We start from the raw sequence: 22,856 nt of genomic DNA, 5'->3' as shown, positions 1-22,856 counted from the left end.
GAGATTTTCCAGGATTTTTACCAAAAAATAGATACTTTGATTTTTCTACAGAGACATGAGTTCAATTTAAAATATACTTGGATTTCCTTTTTTTTTACCCTGTTACTGTTCTGTTCCATTGCTAGAGTACCTAGCAACATGAAGCCATGGCATACATGTTAATATGTGTGCAGTGAGAGAAACAAATGGAAAGCTCAGATAAATGTTAATCTTTGATCACTGTTTGTATCTAACTCAGAGGTTCAGTGCAGCCTTCTGTGTTCACTGTTTTTACTCTTTAGGATTGTTATTGACATTGACAGAAGTCTGTTCCTTTGAGCAGAGCCAAATTCCCTGAAGCTAATGCCAAGACTTGGCTTGAAAAATTTAAATGCAGCTTCTCACACATTGAAACAAGAGGCTTAATGTGATCCTTATTGGCTTTGCTGCTCCTCTTGAACTCCTAAGGCATAATTTTAAATGAAGCTTAAATTGCACTGTTATTGAAAAGATAACATTATTAATAATCATAGTAGTGCTGTAATGGAGTTAATTTGGTTTAGAGGTACAGTCACATAGAGATCAAATAATTCTTATCCTCAATGTTTTAACAATAATACCAAGATCAAAGAAAATTTGACCAAAATTGCAAGCTCCAATAGGTCAATAAACACATCAATCCTTCTTAAATTCTGACTTAATTTTAAAATATGTTGTATGATCTGGACTGTATGCAGCATTAAACTCTGTAATAGGTCTTAAGTCACCAAGGTGGCTATATATGCTAAATATTGCTGTTCTCAGCATCAGCTGGGCTCAGTGCTGCCTTCGTCAGGAAAATGAGTATGATGAGAAAGTAAAGAATAAAGACTCAATCTGAACTTCTGGAGCCACCATCTAGCAATGCTACCAATTACATTGTCTTTTCCCAGTGAATGCAGTCCTTGGAATACCATTCTTAATAATGTGAAAGTTACGTTCAGATGAGGAAAGCTCACCACACCTGCTATAGCACATATTAGGGCGAGGCATAGCTCAATCATATTAGCAGCAGCGTCCTTTACTAAGTTGCCCATTACCACCCATTTCATGGCTGAATGAGGACAAGGTCATGCTCAGAGGAATTCATTATCTAAGGATAAACAAGTAGGCAGGGGAGAAGTGAAATAAAAAGCATATGAACTGCATGTTTACACATCTACCTGGCTTACTAGAGAAGTTCACATCATTGTAAAAGTCATTCTTCAAAAAGACTTAAATGTCAACGTGATAGAGTGCTCAAAGGGCAGGTCTAGGGTACTTTACTTTCTGTAGGAAACTGTATATTTTTTTTTACTACTATCTGGAATCTTCAGAACATTGGTGGAACAAATGAAGCATGAGAGGCAGGATGAATTTTAAAAGGGAGAATAATTTGGAGATTGGGTTTTGAAAATAATAATTAAAAGCTTAAGTTTTATATGATATTATACTGGAAACTTTTGGAAAGATTCAGTGGGGTATAATAGGATCAAAACAGTGGGCAATGGAGCAAAATTTAGGAGCAGCCATTTGTAAGATGAAGAAACATCTTACATAAGAAACATACATAAAGCATGTCTGTATAGGAGACCAGAGAAGATAATATGGCATAAGTTCTAAAACGACATTTGGCTATGGCAGCTGGAAAGAGAATGCATTCAGTAGAAACTAAAGAAGCAGCAGCAGCAGAGTTTCTAAATGGTGTCTATGTCTTAGACCAGAGATGCAGAGGAATCAAAAATGACATCTGGGATAATGGTCCCAGTGGTTGGGATGGAGTTCACTTTGTCTATAGACTGAAGAAGTGAAAATGGGGAACAAAGGTTAAACTGCTAAATTTTTTCCAGTGAGTGGACATCTGAAGCAACTACTTGGTTTTTATACCAGTGAGCCCCAGAATTCTTGACCTATTCCAAATTATTTATTTAAGATAATATATGCAGTGCTTTCAAGAAAGGATGTGTGTGTATCAGGAGGAAGTCAAATCTCCAGCTGTTGAGAAGAGACAGAATGAGCCCGACAGGTCACAGAGAGATCTCTCAACTGAGTGTTACAAAAAGCAGCTATCAGTGATTAGGATTGCTTCTCTTCTGTCCCAATCAAAGACCATGTGAAAATGGAGAGAGGAAAAAAAATGATTTTTTTTTTTTTGCTAACTACTTGAGAGCATGGGGCATTCAACATTTAAACTATATGCTTAAATATTTAAACAGCCTCTAAATTTTCATAGGCAATGGACTCAAACTGATTTAATCTCCTTCAATTAAAATAAAAACAACAGAATTTGGATAATATTAATATTAGAGTTTTACTGACGAGGTAATTAGCCTTGGTTTTATCCTTTGGATACCCATCCAAAATTGTTAGCTCTTTTAGATTCTGGGAACAGAACAGTGCTGGCCAAGAGTCAAAATACGACACTATTAGTAGCTTTATGGACAAAGAAATTATGTTACTTTTGTGAAATAATAGAAGTCAAAATAATATTGGCATCACGTTAATAACGATTAGTTTCCAGCAAATTAGTTATGTCTTTGTTTCAGAAATTAAGTATGAGCAAATCACATGGAAGATGTCAATATAATGAAATGAGAGTGGGGAGGTTTTTTGTACATTTCTAGCCAATCCTGTAATATTAACGTCATTTGTTTCAGATAAAGTTGGGGGTTTTTTTAATACATCAATGTACAGTAGTATTTTGCCTGGAATAAATGTAATGCCATGTTAGTTTCTAGAAAAACAGAACAAGACCACCCTTAATAATAGGCAAAAGCACTGATAGATTGGAAAAGGATTTTAAAAGTGGGCATTACCTATTTTCCATACACACAAAATGACACATAAATGGGAAATTCTGGTATCTGTGTCACACTTAGGTCTACTGGGACATCTTTCCTCATTTTCTACTACAAGTCTCTTTACGGTAAGCAAAGTTTTTGAGAATGCCAAAATGGAATCAAAAGGTAACTGTGGGTGGATGTTGTGTTGCCTCTTGACTTGCATTACCTGTAAGTCGGGTTGTATTAGAAAAAAAAAAAAAAGCTTGTGGTACATGAGTAGTTCCCATCAAGATTGAGCCTTGCTAGGCCTCATAGAAAAAAACAGAAAAAGAACAAAAGAAGCTTACAGTTCCTGCGGAAAGGTGCTTGCAGTCTTATCTGACAAGTGACATGGAAGGTGTAGAACTACATAATCAGATAGATCATGAAAAGGAAGCAAAAGGGAAAAAAAACCCAAAACAACAACAAAAAAGTTTTAAAGCCAACTGATGATAACAGCTACTCTTTTTCTTCCTCTGCATCCTAGGAGAGGGTCTCAAGCAGAAGGCACAGCCTTAATACATTTGTTTTGAACTTTCGCTTCAAGAAGTAAACAAGTGGGTGACCGTAATGACCTTCTCACGGAGTACAAGAGATAGTGTAATGCAAAAACAAGGGGAACAGATGGCAAAACACAACCCTCATAGCTCAAAGAGGATGCCTGGAAGATGGCAGCATGTAACAGAGGCAAATACAGCCCTATGCTTAAGTGGGTCTGTACAGCCACTGTCTCATTGCACCATGTACAGCATGCTGTAGGGTGCCAGCTGAAAGAGTGGTATGGGGAAAGAGGAGGTTCACTACACAGCCACTGTTGTTGCCTGTCCGAGAAAGAAAAGGGTAACAGCAATGAGTTCAGCAATTGTATGAGGTTGCTTTGGACTGGGCTGATTTTAATCAGTGACTTTCAGTGAGGCATGCATGCTAGAGACACAAATGAGTAGTGCAAAGGTTGACTTCTAAGTCCCCTTCTTAAACATTAACAGTTAGAGGAAGTCTAGAAAATTCCAAAAGAAAAGGAGGTCTGAAATATACCTGAACAAGCTAGGTTTTTCTTACACCCTGGTAGTAGAAGTAAAATTATAAAAATGCTGCTCAAATAGATAATTGAAAACTTATAAACAAATAAATGACATTTTCTTCCTTGTATGCCCAACAATGTTTCAGAATGAAATATTGCTAATGTTAGTATGCAGTCGTAGACTTTGAACCTTTGGGCAGCTTTACAAATTTTGTGGGCACTCCTTTCAGCCATATCCTCTGGTTCTACCTACAGCCTGAAACCATAGCTGTAAGCAAAGCAGTCTGGCTGCTATTTGCCTTGCCAGTCTTTGACACTCCTTAAAATTGCCAGGTATGACTGACTGGATTCTGGATTACTGATGTGAGAAGGTGTGTCTCTATCATCAAAGCAGACTTATTTCTAGTGAAGCAGAAATTTCTGTCAGTTGGAATTAATTTTAAAAAACTTTTTACTATACAGTGTGGCCCATTTTATGTTAAGTTGAATAGACTGTAGGTGTCCATGCTGTACACATGATCTCTATTTTGCTTTTTTCTATTGTTGACAACTAATTGTCCCTTTAGCTTCTGTAATTACTTTCTGTACTGACAGCTTGTCTAGCTGTTTATTGAATTGCTACATTTGGCAATTTGGCATTGCTTAAAAGGGTAGATAGCTGCCATCAGTATTTTAGTGGTATACTGGATGCAGAGACCCAAGGCATCCACTTAGCTTTGTGATCTGACACTTTTCTTCCCATACAAATGACTGTGTTTGAAGAAAATGCTCTGCCTTACTGAAAAGTGACAGTGTGAGTGTTTGGCAGCCTGAAAAGTGCTGACGTTGTCTGCTAGCAATAATGGCCCTTTTCAACTGTGATGAACAAAGTAAGTAATCTGGAGACCAAAATCTGCATCTATCAGATTTCCAAAATGCTAATTTATAACTTTTTTTTTTTTTAATTCTAAAAATTGTCTTTGACTGTACATAACGAGGTAAAAAATTTTAATGTCTAGAATGGTAAGAATATTTTTCAAACATTCTTTAAAATTAAAAAATTGTTGCTTCAGCTCCCAAAAATTAAGCTGAAATGAGAAGTGAATTGTCAAACAAGACACTGTCAACTGGATAAGATCTAGGAATGGTGGTTTTTTGGACCAACTAGACGAAAGGCTCCTTGAAATTTTAGAGTAATAAAAAAGAATGAATTCAGGGAGAAAGTTTGGTTAATCTGTCAACTTAACATCTTCACCTAGAGAAAATATACACGCACATTTGTATTGCAGTATTAAACTTTGATACTGGCCTAATTTCTAAAAAGGAGATGGGGTTTACACTCAAGGGAAAACAGTAAAATTAGAAAGCAGAAAACTAGAATTGGGAAAAAAACCCACCTTAGTTATAATTATTAGAGACAGAAGTACAAGTACGATGCCTTTGAATAACTGTTAAGTGTTTCTACTACAGAGAAGATAACAGGAACCCACTCTTGCCTGTACTGAGGCTTGCTGAGTGCTGTCTTTCGACATTTGGATGTTGTGATCTCTTGGAGCAAACAAGGCCAGGTGAAGGAGACAAATTCACAGCTAGCAGGAGGTGTGTCATACAGCTACAAAGGCAGAAGTCACATGGGGTAGCAGAGGCAGCTTCTCATCACCTCCTTTGCCACTGCTGCTGTCTTCCAAGCCATTCTAGGGCAGTCTAGATCAGACCAAATACCAATTGCCAAACTTTTATGGTTGTGAGCCTTGTAATGCCAGGCCAGGCATTACTGCTGAAGGGGACTTACATATGGACACATATGCATTTAAATGTAGATTTACATAAGTAAAAACATTCTTGGGAATTGCTAAGTAGAAGCAATGTCCTATATCCAGGACTTCACTATGTGCTTTCCCTGAAATGCCTACTAATTCTTGTTGAGGTCTGCTGGGATCTTTAAAAAATTGGTCTTCTGGAAGGTGCTTTATCAGTGAAATCTTTAACATTCTACTACATAACCATTACAATGCAGAACTTTATAGCCCAACTAGCTGGATGCTATCTGTTGTAGTTTGACCCATGGTGGGACCATGTGGTCCTGCACTCACTCTCCCCACCTGGTGAGATGGGATGGGAGACAAAACAAAGGGGGCATGGGATTAGAAATGAAGGACAGGGATGGCTCACTCACCAGTTATGGTCACAGGCAAAACAGACTCAAACTTGGGGAAGAAAAATCAATTTAATTTGTTACCATGTCATCTAATAGACATAACAACCACTTCATAAAATACCTTCCCCCCAGTTCTCCCTTCTTCCCGGGCTCAAATCACTTTGCCTCTGATTTCTCTACTTTCCCCCCAAGCAGCACAGGGGGCAGGGAATGGGGTTGCAGTCAGTTCACCTCTCCTGCTCTTCCCAGCATGGAAGTCCAGGAACAAGATGTTCCAAAGCTTCCTATGGCATCATGGACCTCTTCAGGCTCAGCTCCCAGCTCCAGCATGGGGACATCCACAGGTTGCAGACTCACCCCCCACTCTGGGGGTCCACCCCCACTCTGGCAGCGAGCAACTCTCAGGGTCCCAATTCCAGTCACACTTGGCTCAGTCTCAGCTTCTCTGCTCCAGTATGGAGTCCTCCATGGCCTACATGTGGGTCTGTGCTCCCCCACTGAATCTCCATGGGCTGCAGGGGACTTTGTCTTCTCCTACTCCATGTGGTAGATCTGGGTGTGGGTCTCTGCCCTTCCATCTCCTCCTCTTTCCTCCTGCAGTGCACCTCTCTCCTGTCTGTCCTTTTGGCTGATGGTTGTCTTTTGTTCAGGTTCACAGTCTCTCCTCCAGGTTCTCTCCACTGTCTTCTTTTCAAGACAGTCCTTCCCCTGACAAATATGGATTGGCAAAGGCATTTCTCTAGTGCTCATTGGCCCAGCCTGGCCTGGGGGGGGTCTCTGCCTTGGAGCCAGGGGAGCTTTTTGCTCTCACAAAGGGGCCCTTCCCCCACTACCAAAAAAACCCAACATCCCCAAACACACACAAACCCAACATACTACCTCAGAGTACTCTTCTGAACAAGGAAGAGTAGTAACACTGAACGTTCCTTCAGTGTCCTTGTGCTGACACTAATTCTTCCTCAGTCAGGTTTGGTCTAAAAAGATTATTCTCAACAAAATTTTATGAGATAGGGACTACACTGACCATCAGAATTTCAGTGTCCCAAGGAGCTATACTGACTTTATGTGCAAAAAATGCCATCACGTAACATCACAAGTAAGTAAAAAAGAAGCTAATGGAATTAGAAGTAACATCGAACAGCATAGGGGAGGACAAGACAAACAGGAGAAGCAACTTCTGTTTAATCTTTTTGGAATTTCACGTAACTGAAATGAGTATGTTGGGTATGTACAACCCATCCTACGTAAGGATCTCCAGTCTCTTTACAATAACTGATGTACCTGAGTTTACATTGTAAGACTGTCTCACATACAAACTGGAAAACACTGCAGTTTGTCTCACTTTTCATGGCTAGTCCCACAGTTTTGAGGAGAACACCAGTCCCCTGACATTTTGAACCACATACTTTTTTTATCTTTTCAGCATAGGCTTTTGCTGCATGTTCATTACTCTCATTCTGTCTTAATGTTCCCTCTTGCTTTTGCTTAGTGATGCACATTGGACAAATCATTGCATCGGTCTGTTCATTATTATGCCTAGACTTTTTCTCTTGATAGCTGACAAGTCAGTCCAAAACCGTCAATATGTGCAAGAAAATTCAATTACTCAGCCCAGTGCTGAGACTCAGACCAGTAGACATTCTTTGGCCTGTTATATCTCCATCTCTTAAAGTAATCTCTTGTTCTTTCCAAATGTTTTCTTCAGCATCTCTGACTGTATCATCTGCCAATGTATAACTCATTTAGCCGGTTCACTTGGGTTCTGTTAGAATTTATGCAATCCTTCCCCTCTTGTGGGATCTAATTGATTTTTGTGTGTTGGAAAGATTTTTATTTCATGCATTTTTTAATCTTATCTTTTAGGCAGTTAATGTAGATAATACTGCTTCAGGTGTTCATTCCTGTGATAAACTTGATCTTCTATGAAGTCCTCATTTTGTCACCAAAGCAAGTATTGTTCTTTACTTTTTGTTACTTTGTTTTACTCTGTGTGATTCTCACTTCTTACTGTTTTCTAATAGCTTGTAAGTAGTTGCTATCTGAAAATACTTGTAAAATATAATTAATAACTAATTATTGAAAATTTCTTTCGAAATAATTGTTTCAAATTCAAGTTTGTGATTTCTGACTGGCAAGACAGAATCAGAATAGCTACTTGACATTATTCATTTACTCATTTTAAAGAATTACAAGCAATATTGCATATTTTGAAATACTGTAACAAAGATTTACTCTTCTGCTTTATCTGGGGTGTTTCAGGCTGTTATTCATAGATTTTTGTTTAAGCTACAGAGTTCACTCATCTAATCCTGCCACAAATACTTCCAATAATGTTGACATAAAACAGAGTTCACCAAAAAGTAATGATCATTCTTTGGTAAGTTTATCACAGGATTGCAACAACTCAGCTAGGTCAACACTGTCCATCTCCTGGCCCTCTGATAGCTCCCTCAGGGCAGTCATGCTTTTGGGTGACCTCATCATACATAACAAAAGTGTTACACTTCAGTATGCTTTTCCTACTAATAAAGCAGTTAGAATAATTTCCTGGAAATCCATTTCCTTCAATGAAGAAGGTGTTTAGACATTTTGAAGATAAAATTAACCAGTGGAAATGTTATTGATAGTTGTAAGTTATTTTTCTACTTCATTTTCTCTGTTTCTCTTTGAAGGTTTTTATTTCAGAAGTAATGGCCCATATGTGGGATCATGGTATTTCAGCTAAAAAAAAAAAAAAAGTTATTTGGCTTCAGCTTCCTCATAAACTCTCAAATTTTTAATATCTTTCATATCTGTTTAGCTGAGTTATGTGCTATCACTTCAGATCTTTATGATTTAAAATTTGTAGATGTAGTGAATGGAAGTAAAGTCATTGTTAGGGATGAGCTTTATCTTTTACTTATAATATTACTGGAAAAACTTGAGAGTGCTGTATAGCATGATGCTATTTAAAGGCCAATAATTTTATGTTGTACAAAACAGCTTTTTGGCATGTTTCTTTGATTTCTGAAAAGTAAATAGATAAAATTGTAGACATTTTTAAGAGATAGGGGTTTCTTGGAGGTTATTTCCCCCTTCTATGACATTTCCTTTATATTCTTAATGGGTTCTTTGAATTGTCTTTTCATTAGAAATGCAGTAATCCTTTCATAACATTTTTGTGCTAATGAGCTATGCTTTTCCCTGGAAGGTTTTCTACAGAGCAGCAGGCCAGCGTTGTGATATATGCTAGAATTCAATTATATACCCAAAGGCTAATATTTAAAATTCTTTTTAAGAGTTCATTTTCATCAGTCCAGAATCACATACTCCAAGTAACTTTATCAGAAGGATAAACATAATTATAAGGTCATCAAATCAAACAGCTTCCAGATTCTTTTTTGCGTGTTTGATAGTTACAATCAATGGTAAGTCACCTTCTGCCAAAATACCACGCGGTGACATCGCAGATGTGAAAGTGTGAGATACAATAATGTCTTACTCATCACTAAGCACTAATGGCAGTAATATATACAGTATGCCATATAAAAGATCTTTTACTAAGTGTTGGCAGCAAAATGGTGAGTCTAATCCACTAAGTGTGAATCCTCTTACAGAGTTATGAGTTGCATCTGTACAACCAGTTTTAACACATGGCTCTAAGAAATAATTGTCTCCTTCTGGCTTCTTTGCTGACATACTTTAAAAGTAACATACAGCCTTAGGCAAACCTTTAGTATCTTTAGAATTGTTAAAATATACATAAAGACACTGGAAACAAGCCGTAGTTCTGTAAAAGTGCTGTTGACTAGAGTTGTTTGTTTCCTTGGCTGGAAGGTAAAGATCCTAAAGAAATGGTGTTCATATGGTTTGCTTCACTTCCCTCATCTCAAAGTATCACAACCATCACATTTGTTTGGTAAAACATGTATTTAAAAAAAAAAAAAAAAAAAGTTATATATTTGGTTTCAGCTTTGCAGCTGTGTTACCTTTAAAAACCATGAAAGATAAATACAATTTTCAGAACTGGGAAAATAAAATATAAGGCTTTACATCACTGAGAAGCATGGAAATAATTTTATAGTTGCCCTATAGATCTATAAATTCTAATGGTCTTCGGACAATTTAAAGAGTATATTGCATTTAAGCCTAAGCAGGGATACACATTTTGCCAGGCACCTTTACCTGAAAAAAAAAGAGATGATAATGTGGTGGTGAAACTGTGACTTGAGTTTTGGACCAATCATGTAACTCTTTTTTAATAGAAAAGTCAGACTTACCCTGTAATTTAAAAAATGTTCTATGAGGATATATTTGTATATTGTCAATAAGTCTGAACATCTCCACTATTTAATGTAGAATACTTCAGCCGTATAGAATGTTGATGTGTAATTAATCATTTGCCAGCATTCACCAGCTTATTTTTTGTAAAATCTACCAGTGTTCTTATGTCAAATACTATTTAACAACGTGCCTAAGGTCCTAAATAAGAATAAAGAACTGTTTTTTTCAGTGGAGGTATGCTTAAAATAGTCTTAAAACTTTAGTGTGTTTTTGTATTAAATATAGATCTATAGAAAGTATAAATACAAAACTGAAAATGTTGTGAAAGTAAAGTGAATCTGGAGCATACAGAGAAACATAGCTTCCGTTATCTTTTACAGTATTGCAATTTTTATCTATGCTTTCACATAGATCATTAATTAAGAAAGAAAAATGCTGATACTTTCCTTGATTTGGGGGCGAAATGAGAGGCTGTAATACAGTCTGTGGTTTTTATGGATCAGGACTCCAGGTTGTCATACAGTGAATTTTTGCAGCTTTTTTGGAAAATAATGCCATCATAATAAGATTTCTGTTGTGGAGGAAAAGAAAATCCTCATGTTAAAGGCTTTTAAATCTGTATAAATCTGATGGAAGACTCCACCAGAAAAAAATACCCTTCCCTTTTGCTCTTTTTCTTGTTCCAGAGGAATCCAGATCTATCCTGTGTGCCACATTAGAAATTTCTTTAGTCTTGCAAGAAATTTTCCCTTCAAAACTGATGGGTCTTCTACCCATTCCTTGCATAGTCTGTTAAGAAGTGTATTGGCAGCATCAGCCTTCCTAGGCCTAAAGGAGGTTCTTGTCCCACTAGTACTTCTCTAAGTGGGTTTCCTAAATGAACTAGTAAGGAAAACTGTCCTAACAAAACAAACTAGTTTCACTGGGACAATCAAGATTTTTAAATCATTAAGTGGTTGACTGTGTTTCATTAGCTCATCCAAGAAAGAAACTGGGAAACTGAACCCGAGTTTCAAATACAGACAAAGAATTTGCTACTTCCGAGCTGAGTCCAGTGAGTCTTAAGACTGAAGCCTATCAGAGCCCACTATTGATTCAGAGTAAAAGAGTAATGATATTTTAAAGTATAGATTTTTATATACTATCCTAGTAAAAATGATTGGGTTTTTTATTCTTTCATTAATAATCATATTACACCAAATTCTACGTGGTATACCTCAACCAAATTTTATTTCTAAACTTTCAGTTCCTTCAAGCCTTGTTACCTTGTTACCAAAGGCAGTTTTGTATCATCCACCAAACAACTGAATTGTTCTGCCAGGAAGCTAACAAGGATTTAAAAAAAAAAAAAAAAAAAAAAAAAAAAAAAAAAGAAAAGAAATGTCGTCCAGATTCTTGAGACAAGGCGATGAGGGTTTCCTCCATAGGAACCTGATCTCTATCCCTAGTTACCAAAGGTGAGCTGGGGCTTTATCTGTCCTACTTTAAAATCTTACCTCTTTTGAACAGGTATCCAGTACTAATTATTACTCCAGGAAGAAGAGCTAGAAAGAAAAAAGCAGGGGTAGAGGGGAAAAAAAAAAAGGATAAAAGACAAAGGAAATAAATAAGGACAACTCAAACTTGCTAAACCTAGGAGAGACCAACAGCAGAATTTTTTCAGCTAAACTTAGCACAAGTTCTGAATTTTAAATTTGGCATTCATATACAGAGGTGTTGGGTGTGTCAGAAATAAGAGAGGCAGAAAGACCTTCCTGGAAATGATGCATGAGAGAACTCAGTCTCCATTTTAAGTTTGGATCCATCAGTCCCTCTTTTTGTATTAGTTACACTATTCATAAATGTCTTTATTTAAAAAAGAAAATCTTAAGTAAACTGCAGATTATTTGCTTTATTTAGTAACTTTTTAGAATATTGCTAAACTCAGTATAAAGTCTTTGTTGAAAACAAATGCACCACTTTATCTGCTACCTGCCTTCAAAAGCAAACCTCATATAAAAGGAAGAGACATGAAAAGATTGCAAGAATGTCAGCAAATATTAATCTTTTTGCTAAAGTCTGATTTCTTGCTATCCTTGTTTCATACTCACTTTATGAAAAGGTTGAAACTGCTTAAATGCTGGAACTGATGAACCTATACATAAATGATTAGGAATGCTTTGCTAATAATTTCCAGTAGAACTCCTCATTGAGTTCCCTTATGAGAACATCACTCTCCACTTTGAATGCTACTTAGACTTGTAAAAACCTTTTATTGAACAATCCATTTATTCTTGAAAATAAATTGTCCAAGTTAATTCTGTTAATATTGTCACATATTGGGTTTTTCATTGTGGATTGTATCAGCCTCTGCAGTGATTGCCTGCTATCTTGGCAGAAAGATGCCTTTTGACCGTTACTGTCTGCCAGAGACAATTTTTCCCTTAATTTAGGAATTCCTACTTCTTAGGAAGGCCAGCTGGAAGCAGCTAAGGCATTACAGCACCTTCCTCAGCTGTTGGCCTTGGGAATATGTATTCTCTCCAGAATATATATATTTCTGGCAGAGAACAGAAAGAAGGAATCATGGGTAATGGGTGTGCATGCCAAGTATAAGGATTGTTATATTTAACACCTATGTTTCTGTCCCTGAAATTATGTCTAAAAGAAGTTCAAAAGTAGGACAAAATGGGTGGGTGGGTGGGTAGATTTTATTTTAAAGAAAAACTTTCCAAAAAAATAGCTGTTAACTGTATTTATTCAGGATTTTTTTGTAATCTTCAACAGGAATGTTTTACATGTCTTACTGCTTGAACGGTTTTACAGTACCTTTAGGATTGTGTCCAAAATGCACAGATTAACAGCCACATAAAAAACCTCTGGCTGCATATTCAAACATTTAGTCTAAACCTACAAACACAGTTGTACTACAGGAATTTTTGCTAATCAGCTGCATGGCCTTAAAGTGTAGGTCATCTGAACAGTCAGAAGTAAAATGTAAATAACCACCACAAAAATGAAGTGTAGTACGTGCAAGAGTGACATCTGGGAGGTGGAGAAGATGGGAAGAAGAGCTCTACAAGAGTATTCTGCATTCACTAGTAATAAAAGCTGTGGGTTTAAATTAATCTTAGATCTGCTGAATTGATGTAAGTTGCTACAGATTGCTTTGGAGTACGCATTTTCTGTATATTTTATATATGTAATATATCTATACATAAAATAATGGGAAATATAAGCAGCTTTGACAGATAGATTGCTTTCTGATTAAATCCACTGCTTAAAATGTAAAAGTGAATTTTTTTTTTATTTGCTTTGTTAAAGTTTTAAACATGGAAACTCCAGAAGTATACAGAAGCTGTGCAACTTTAGCTACTTACTACCTAAAACGTGACATCTGAACATCCAGTGAGAGGTATTTGCCTCAGCTGAATATTTTCAATGAGAGAAATCCAAAAGTGAAGCAAGCTTAGCAGACAGCTTTGGAAGAGTCTGCTTCAGCTATAATGTACACATGCATATGCAGTAAAATAAGTGTCAAAATGAGAGTCAGAGCTGTTGCTCTGAGTTGCATTTAGCTGGTTTGCAGGGGTTGAGGTGTCTGCCAGTGATATTGGACCAAGTCTATACTTGTGCAGAGTGAAAAAGAAAAATATTAGGGATGCCTTTTATCTTCCAATATTTAGTGGCTGCTCTCAGTTATATCAGCAGTTGGCTGGTGTGTATGCAGCACAGATTCAGGTTTAAGACAAATTCATGGAGACAAACAGAAATCTCACTGTTTGTCTATGTAGTTAGCAAAAGCACTGCTCAATGCCATATTTGAAGTGTGCTTTTCCCTGTTTCATACCATTTCATACTACTTTGAATGTGAGATAATATAGATATGGAATTTTTTTTATATTTTTTTTTCTGGCTTCCAATCAATAGAATTCATAATTCTGAAGGCAGACACTGCTGCTGATGGTGATGTGTGAACAGGGAAGAGCACAAACTGATTGTCATATCCCTGGTTCATTTTAAAACACTTTAGTGGCTTAGAAAATTCTCTCTTTACCTGTAAACTGATCAGGCTGGCGTTGAAACTTTTGGATTACAAATCAATGTGGTAGCCCTACCTCTTCACAGTTTTCCCCAAACATCTTACAAGACTTTAATAAAATTTCTCAGTTTTATAAAATAAGAATAAATACAAAGTTAAAAATTAGTACATTTCTGTGAAAATAAAATACAGCAGGAGCCAAATTTCTTATTTTATTTCCTGCTTTGCTTGATATTTCCTATATGAATGGAAACATTTTACTTTTATCATCCTTTAGTGTGAATTTCTTCCTCTGAAGTTGAGATGTTAGTAAGTAGGTCATGCAAGACTAAAATTAATTATTTGCAAGCTTTATACATCTTTAGATAGAATACTGCATTGTAATACTTCATAGTGCTCTTTGAAATATTTGACAAAGGCCAATAGTGGCTCAGTCATTAAAGGGATGTTAATTCACCAATTAAGATTTTAATGCCAAAATCTTGCTAAGTTATGCATAGAAACTCAGGACCTAAATGTTCATTAGCCAAGAGGGAGATTGTCTGAATGGTGTATATTGTCTCAGTTGCAGTCATAAGAAGCTTTCAGGCCAGAGCTCATTTGATATAGAGAAGATATGACTGCTGCCAGAGTGCTTTTCACAAAGACACCTGCATACATTAATTGTCATGCATTATCAATTAGCAGATAAAGCACTGGAGCCCACTTTGTCAGCAGAAGTCTAGAGTTTTCAAATCCCATTCTCCCGTCCAGTACTCCAGATGGGTAGATTGCATGTACTCATTTTAGGATAACTGAAGGTTACGGGCAGATATATTATTTTTAGGAGATCTTATGTAGCAGATCCACTTGCCTGTCCTGTCCTCCTCCTTTGTAGCTGATAAAAGAAGATACATATGTACTACAAGCTCACGCATACTCTAGCTTTTTTTGATAAACATGCAAGTGTTTTACTAAGGGAAAAAGAAATACAATACTGTGTGCAATTTACTCTTAAATTAAGATCATTGTGATAATATTAAAGATTAACTTCATCTTATTACTTTCATCTCTCATTCATTCTCAGGTTTGGGGCTTTTTTTGTAGTTGTGATTTTTTAAAATTTTGCTATTCCATTGTCTCACTTGCTATTCTGTTAAAATATTCCAAAGAGAAAACTCTCTGAAATTACAGAGAGAGAAATCTAGTAAGTGGCTGGAATTTTTTCAAGATTAAGATCAATGTTTTGGCTGCTCTTGGTGATTAAATTCCAGTATGTATATGTGTGATTATACATGTTTACCACGTGCATAATGTTGGCCATTATAGGAAGCCAAATTATTTTTAGCTGCATAGGGAAAATGTAGAGAATTCAAGAAAAAGAATTCTGTTGAGAGGCTTTTCCTCATGCTATTTAAAAGCAGTAAACTAAATTCAAAGTTGATGACAGACTTCTACTTTGAAAAGACTTCAGTGCTAGGTGGATGCCCTCCTGCGAACAGCATATTGGTTCATATGTTAAGCTGTGCTTGCTATTGAATAGAAAATTATCTCTTCATAATTGGATATCTTTGCATGTCTTGGCTCATGCAGGCTGTATCTGATTAATTTGCAAGAAATTGAAGTTCTTTATTGACTTTGTGGAGTTACTCCTGATATACGTCACTGAGAACAGAAGCAAAATCAACCACTTGCTGCCTCTATAGAATGCCAGTGTTTGATTTCACGTGGTTATAAGTTGAAATGTGCTTTGAACCCTCTTCAGTCCCTTGTGAAAACACCCTTCGAGTGTATATCCTAGTCTCTTGTACCTCACTTGGAGAGTTGTGAGTCAAAAAGACATGAGTCTCACTTGTCTTGATGTACATATTTGGGTGCTAAGCCCTCTCTTTCCCGTTTGGCATGTGTACATCTTTCCTCCAGGTAAGAGTGTTTAAAATATCACTCAAAAGCGCGTAGATTACAAAACTAAAGGGTAAAAACCCCCTTAGTGTTTCCTATACTCAAAATTTATTCTTTCTTTTCAGAAAACTATACTTCTCCATCTCCATCTTGAGACAGGATGGTTGGGAAACCTCTTTTGTTCTAGCACCCTCTTGTCCTTCTCTCTCATTTCAGTATTTTTTTAGCTGCTTCTTGAATCCTCCTAAGGAAATGTGTTCTGAATAGTTATGTAATTAAGATAGTTTAGAATGCAAAAAATTTTCATGATTATGTGGATGATAGCAGCATAAATTTTCAGCCAGTGCTCATATCATTCATTGCATGAAATTGATTAATATTTGAAGATGTCCTCTACAGTAAATTTCTCCAAAACAACTGAATCTGTGGGCTTGAGTCGAAATCCTTAGCAGATAGGAGCAAATCGCAATGTGTAAATTTTTTTAATGAATTTGTAGTTAAAGCTTTAGAATGTATATCAGTGGACACAAAAATAATTCATGTCCTATGAAATTTTGTTCACAAAAAAATCAGTGAAATGGAAAGTATGTATTGTGTTGGTCTGTAATATGTTTTGTGTGCATCTGTATAGCGTTGCTGAAGTTTTCATTATAATATATTATGTTACTACAAGTAGAATGTTACCATTGTTACATTGCTCAGCTGTTTTATTTTCTCACCTCATTTTCTGTGGCAACAAGATGAGAAGGCTGATTAAAAGCCAGGCAACATGTCTCACTTTGTGCGTTTCATTTGTGGGACACACGTGAAAACACAGAGATGTGATGCAAAGACGTGAGGCATGCACTCAGCTCAGCACAAAGAGTACTTTTGCACTGGCAGGAGTAATGGCTTAATTAAAAATGCTTCTCTCTGTCGGTGTCTGCAGACATTTTCTTTTATTCCATCACCTTCACCTCTAATAAGAGTGAATTAGGATACAGATAGTGTAGAACAGCCCCTGCTCCCTTCAGGCACATTACTGCATTTCAGTTTCATCACAGGCTCTACAAAATTGACCCTGACAGCAACAGGATGCTGGAATCAGTCCTTCAATAAATGCTGCCAATTTATTTGTGCTTTTTAAACTGATTTTCATGTAGCTAACAGAATGGAAGGCAATACTAATGGAATGCTGACAGCCAAAAGAGCAACCACTGACTTCACCTGGACTGGCATTTTACCTTCATGTTTACAGTCAAAAATAACTTTCCAATGAATGTGTGTCTTTTGTGTGTTCCAGTGCTCCGTCAGCTGTGGCAAAGGGATGCAGTCCCGAGTCATCCAGTGCATGCACAAGATCACGGGGAGGCACGGGAATGAATGCTTTTCCTCAGAAAAACCTGCAGCCTACAGACCCTGTCATCTCCACCCCTGCAATGAGAAAATTAATGTTAACACAATAACATCACCCAGGTTAGGTAAGCAGTCACAATTACACGTTGACACTGAAAATCTTTTTACTTTTTTCTCTTTATAGAGGAATGATGATCCCAGTTTAAAAAGAGAGGGCCAGGACTCAGGAGATGTAAATTCTATGCAGAGATTTATCACTCTCCCTCAGTTTTCCAATCTGTACATCAGAGACTGTACCTCAGAATGGTGAAGGGTTTTGTTATTGAAGGAAAGACCATATTATGGGACTGCATGATATTATGGACACAAAACATCTGAGATTAAAGCATGTTTATATTAGAGACATTATAAACTTATTATATAAGTTTATATATATTTGTCCACTCAATTTTATAAAACATTTCTACGGTAAGAAAATACCTTGTTTTCTTTTTAAGATCTCTGCAAACTATGTTCTCATTATATTTATGAGATCAAAGAGGCCCTTATTTGCTCGTCAAATACAAATAGCTCTTTCCACTTGTCTGTAGTTCCAGTGTCTACAGTCTATGCCTGATGGATTAGGACATGTGAAGGAAAATTACTAACATGTAGAGATTTGCTGTTCCTGGAGGAACATATGTCTGTGCTGGTCTTGACAAAATTATTTTACTGCATAACTACAGAACTGTTAATTGCTATTTCCTAGTGGGTTGTTGATGATGGTCTTACCATTAGTTCCCCAAATGGTTCATCTGGTTTTTGAGCATGACTGGGGAATATTCAAAGGCTTGCTGTAAGACAGCATACCCTTTCCAGGTGATTTTCTAGAGCCTTTGTTAAGATAAACCCTCCTGTCAAATAGATTACTCCTGCATGGAAACCAAGTCTAACATTTCAGGCTGTATGTAATGCTTCCTTTAAGTCAGTGAAGGGTATTTCTCTTTGAAGTTTTTAACCCTTAAACATTTCTGTGTAGTAGTCATCATTTCAGTTTGCTGGATGAGCTGGCAGCTGTTGCTCATGGCCCTCTCCTCTGCAATTTCACTGTTGTAAGGTTGCCCTTTGTACTTTATCTTTGTCCAGCTGATCTCTCAGAAGCAAAAGGCCATCGCTCTATCACTGATGCTCTCCCTCTGTTGAGGTATAAGCAGCTTTGTGTCACAGAGTAAAGTGAATCATAAAGTTTCATAGAAAAAATAGAGCCTCAGATTCATTAAAATTTTACTTAATGTGTAGCGCCCAAAAAAAGATTGGGCCGCGTTGCCTTCGTAGAATGGATTATGTAGCACTGATGTTAGTAATCTACAGGTCAACCTCATGTAGCAGGAATCAGAATCCAATCCAGTAGAAACATTAACACCTCCAAAACACATAAAGCAATACTTCTCTTGAATATATTGATCATTTTTTCCTCCAGTTCCATCCCTATTATGCAGTATAGATCCTCTGGATTTGAGGGTAGGTCTAGTGGGAGCTGATGTAGATTGAACTATCCCTACTCTTATAAATACACTCTTAGTTTCTCTTTCCTTTCTATGAAAAAAAAGGAGAGTAACTCAAAACTTCTAGCAGATTATCTTTTTTTTTCAGGTCACTATTTATGATGATTTCTGGATGATGTCTATTTTTTGTGCCGTATTTTTCACTGTTTTCTCATATTAATTCAATGTATGCACTATGACTCGAATAACTGAATGTGCAAAAAGACACAAATCTGGTACCAGGGTCCTTCTATGAAAAGCACTGTAAGAGGCTTTTGTAAATGAAAAAGGTGGGTGGATTAACAGATGGCCTCACAAGAAAAAAGACAACACACATGAAAATGTGCCTGTTTTGTACAACAGGCACACAAAAGTCAGGCTTCTACATCTGAATGTTTATGTCTGCTGGAGAGAACCGAATAGTCATAAGAACCATGGGAGGAGGTAGAGTAAACCAAACAGTGGCTTTTCAGGCTAGTGTGATCTCTTTGTCATTTTAGAAGGTTTCTGAAGAACAATTTGGTAGTCAGGGATTCCCACAGTCAAAAAGCAGCAACAAACTACTTACTAATAGAGCAACCTGAATAACTGGGTGAAGATAAGACATAAAAGATGTGAAGGTAAGGATTAATAGCCTGACTTTGACATGCGGGCATGAAGACCCATTGCAGTGGTTAAAAAGAGGGTGATACAGTCAGACCAATGTATTGGAAGAAAATTTAAAAACAAAAACCCCATTTTTAATGTACTTGGAGAGGAGAGAAAAAGGTCAGGAAGGTAAAAAATACACGGTATTTGTGCATTTGAGAAGCACAAAATGCAATAATAGGGCCTGGACAAGTGTATTTGCCAACATATCAGCTGTCATTGATTTTATACTGTAAGTTTCATTTTTCTAGATAAAATAGATTTGCTTAATGAACTGTACCATGGGACTCATTAACTGTCTTCAAACCTTCTAAGAGTGCCTCATAGTGTGGTATCTGTAGCATTCAACCTAGCAAGTTCCTTTTCTGTGGCATCTAGCATTCAAGCTAGCAAGACAACGTATTTCTTTTCCTTTTGTATTGGGTCTGGCTGGGCAGGAGTTGATTTTCCCCGCGGCAGCCCTCAGAGTGCTGTGTTTTGTATTGGTGGCTCGAGGGGTGTTGATAACACCCCAGTGTTTTGGTTACTGGTGAGCAGTGCTAGCACAGCACCAAGGCTGTCTCTCCAACATTTCCCCCAGTAGGCTGGAGGTGGGGAAGGTCTTGGGAGGGGACACAGCCAGGACAGCTGACCCAGACGGACCAAAGGGATATTCCATACCATATGACGTATGCTCAGAAATAAAAGCAAGGGAAAAGGAGTGGGAGGGGAGGGCATTCGTTACTTCCGTTTGTCCTGCGGGAACCGCAATGCGTATGCAAACCCTGCTTCCCGGGAAGTGGCCAGACATCGCCTGCTGATGGGAAGTAGAGAATAAATATTTTGTTCTTTTGCTTCTGCGCGCGCAGCTTTGCTTTGCTTCTATTAAACTGCCTTTGTCTCAACCCACGAGTTGTTTTTTTTTTTTCTCTTGTGTTCCATCTTATTTTCTCCCCCTGCCCAGTTGAGGAGGGGGAGTGATAGAGTGGGCTTTGGTGGGCATCTGGCCTCTAGCCAGGGTCAACCCACCACACCTTTGAACAAGGAAGACAGACAAAACTAAAGGTCTAGAATATTATTTCACTTATAAAGAAAGATGATGTAAGACATCGTGCAGTTTTGTTCAACTTCCATTCATTGACAACACAGCACAAAGTCTTTATTTTGTGAGCAAAAGCAGCAGTTGCTGTGCTTTAACCCCTACACTTCCCTACTTGCTGCTGATTAAAAAAAACCAAAAACCAAAACCCATACAGATGTCATTGGGAACGCCATTCTGGTATTACTCAAGCTGAGGCTTCCTGTTTTTCCAGTGGCAGCTTCTGAGGGCAGCATCAGCTGGAACTGCGGCTCTGCACGGCTTTGCTGGAGCTGGCTCTGGAGCTGGCTCTGCAGCCCCTGCGCAGCCCTGGCCCCAGCCCCAGCAAACCGTGGTACAGGGCAGCAGGATGGGCTTCACTCCCTCATGAGGAGGCAGCTGCATGACATGAAACCAATTAGTTTCAATGGAACTTAATCCAATTTATAAATTAAGCTGGCCTTAAAAAGTTTTAATGTTGAAAATACTGACAGCAGGAGGATTTTTTTTGTCTTTTTTCTGTTGGGTATCTACATCTATTCTCCTTTCCATTCCCCAGGTACACTTCTGGTGCCCTTGTTACCTTTGCTACCTGATTCTTTACTAATAAGTGTAACAGTTATGTATGTCTGATTTTGTTGTTGTTTCACAGCTGCTTTAACATTCAAGTGCCTGGGAGACCAGTGGCCTGTGTACTGCAGGGTGATAAGAGAGAAGAACCTCTGTCAAGACATGAGGTGGTATCAGCGGTGCTGTGAGACATGCAGGGACTTTTACGCGCAAAAAATGCAACAAAAGAGTTGACCTCTGTCAGGCTGGCTGGCTCTCAGCTCTTTGCAATCTTATTATTTATAAACACACACACGTACACACACACTTCTTCAGGCCAACTATTATCAGATTACATATAATTTAATCAAATTAATTTATTTTTGCCTGCCAGACATCCTTAATTGTTGTGGTTAGACAGCCAATTTGTTTTATCCTCTGGCATTTTCATAATTAATTTTTATATGAACAATTTTGGATACATCTATCAGAATTTAAAAAAAAATAGTAACTAGTATTTTAAATGTTTATTTTCAGTAGGGTCGTCTCTCTGTTGCCAGCAAAAGTCATGTTATCTTGAATTTATTTTAATTTAGCTGCATAGTTTTGTTGTATATGGAAATAAAGCTCTTTTTAATTCTATTATATTTTTGGCACTCAGAGTCAGAATGAGCTTGTGTATTTTACAACAGATGTTGAGGTAAGTAAGCTAACATTATTGAACAGGTTATTACAGAATGTATTTTGAAATCAGTTCATTTGATTTATAAACATACTGAAGGGGATAATCTACTGTAATTTATATTATAAACAAGAAAACTAAAATAGCTAAGTAGGGATTTTGATCATTCTCATGGACACATACTTGAACACAAGTATTGAATCAATGAAACACTGTAGAGATTTACACTGAATCACTGTTGCACTGTTTGAGGTAGTGTAGAGAAATGGAGTCCTAGATCTTGTACCATCCTATGAATCCATGTCTGTACTTTTTTAACATGTCACTTGATTTTAAACGTTTTGAAACAAAAAACCCATGCCCCTCTATACCTTTGTGTGTCCTCTTGCAGATTTACAAATGGAAGAGTCCTTCCTCCTGCCACTTTTATGAATTAATCTGTTAAACATTTTCAGTCCTCTATTGACAATTTAGAAAATGGCTTTGTAATACTACTTTAGTTTTATCTTTGTTTTATTAAAAAGTCTTTATAAAAATGAAATGTTTTACAGTTTTGTGAAACGTTGTGAAACAGCTAAAATTTTCCTTATGAGAAAATATTGTACATGATTCACATGATTTTTACATTTTCAATAAAAAGTAAAGCTTATTTTGTTATTTGTGTTTTTCCTTTTTTGGGCATCTGTGTCTGGCAGCCAAATCCATTGAGCCCTGCATCGCAGCAGGTAGGGCTACAACGTCCCTACAACAAATGCCTCCTACCTCCTGCTCTACCAGCACCTTTCTGCTGCTGCAGGCAAACATGCAGCTCTGTGAGCCTTGGTATATGGAAAGTTGGGTATAACAGATTAATATTCAGTGGAGGATAAGTTATTTATCCCAGGTTAGTTTGATAACCACTGAACTTGGCAAGAGGAGAG

The 22,856-nt window shown here is 37.2% G+C and overlaps 1 protein-coding gene across 1 annotated transcript in view; it reads left to right on the top strand.

Annotated features, from left to right (window-relative positions):
- Positions 1-22,591, top strand: part of ADAMTS19 (ADAM metallopeptidase with thrombospondin type 1 motif 19) — a 56,228-nt gene extending 33,637 nt beyond the window's left edge. The window contains exons 14-15 of the mRNA XM_010167591.2: positions 17,425-17,602; positions 21,358-22,591. Coding sequence (XP_010165893.1) covers positions 17,425-17,602; positions 21,358-21,509 — 330 coding nt within the window. The 3' untranslated portion in view covers positions 21,510-22,591. The remainder of the gene's footprint in view (positions 1-17,424; positions 17,603-21,357) is intronic.
- The last annotated feature ends 265 nt before the right edge of the window (positions 22,592-22,856 follow it).

The sequence above is a fragment of the Antrostomus carolinensis genome, unplaced genomic scaffold, assembly GCF_000700745.2.
Source record: "Antrostomus carolinensis isolate BGI_N321 unplaced genomic scaffold, ASM70074v2 scaffold10755, whole genome shotgun sequence".
NCBI lineage: Eukaryota > Metazoa > Chordata > Aves > Caprimulgiformes > Caprimulgidae > Antrostomus > Antrostomus carolinensis.
This window is presented reverse-complemented; position numbering and strand designations above follow the sequence as displayed.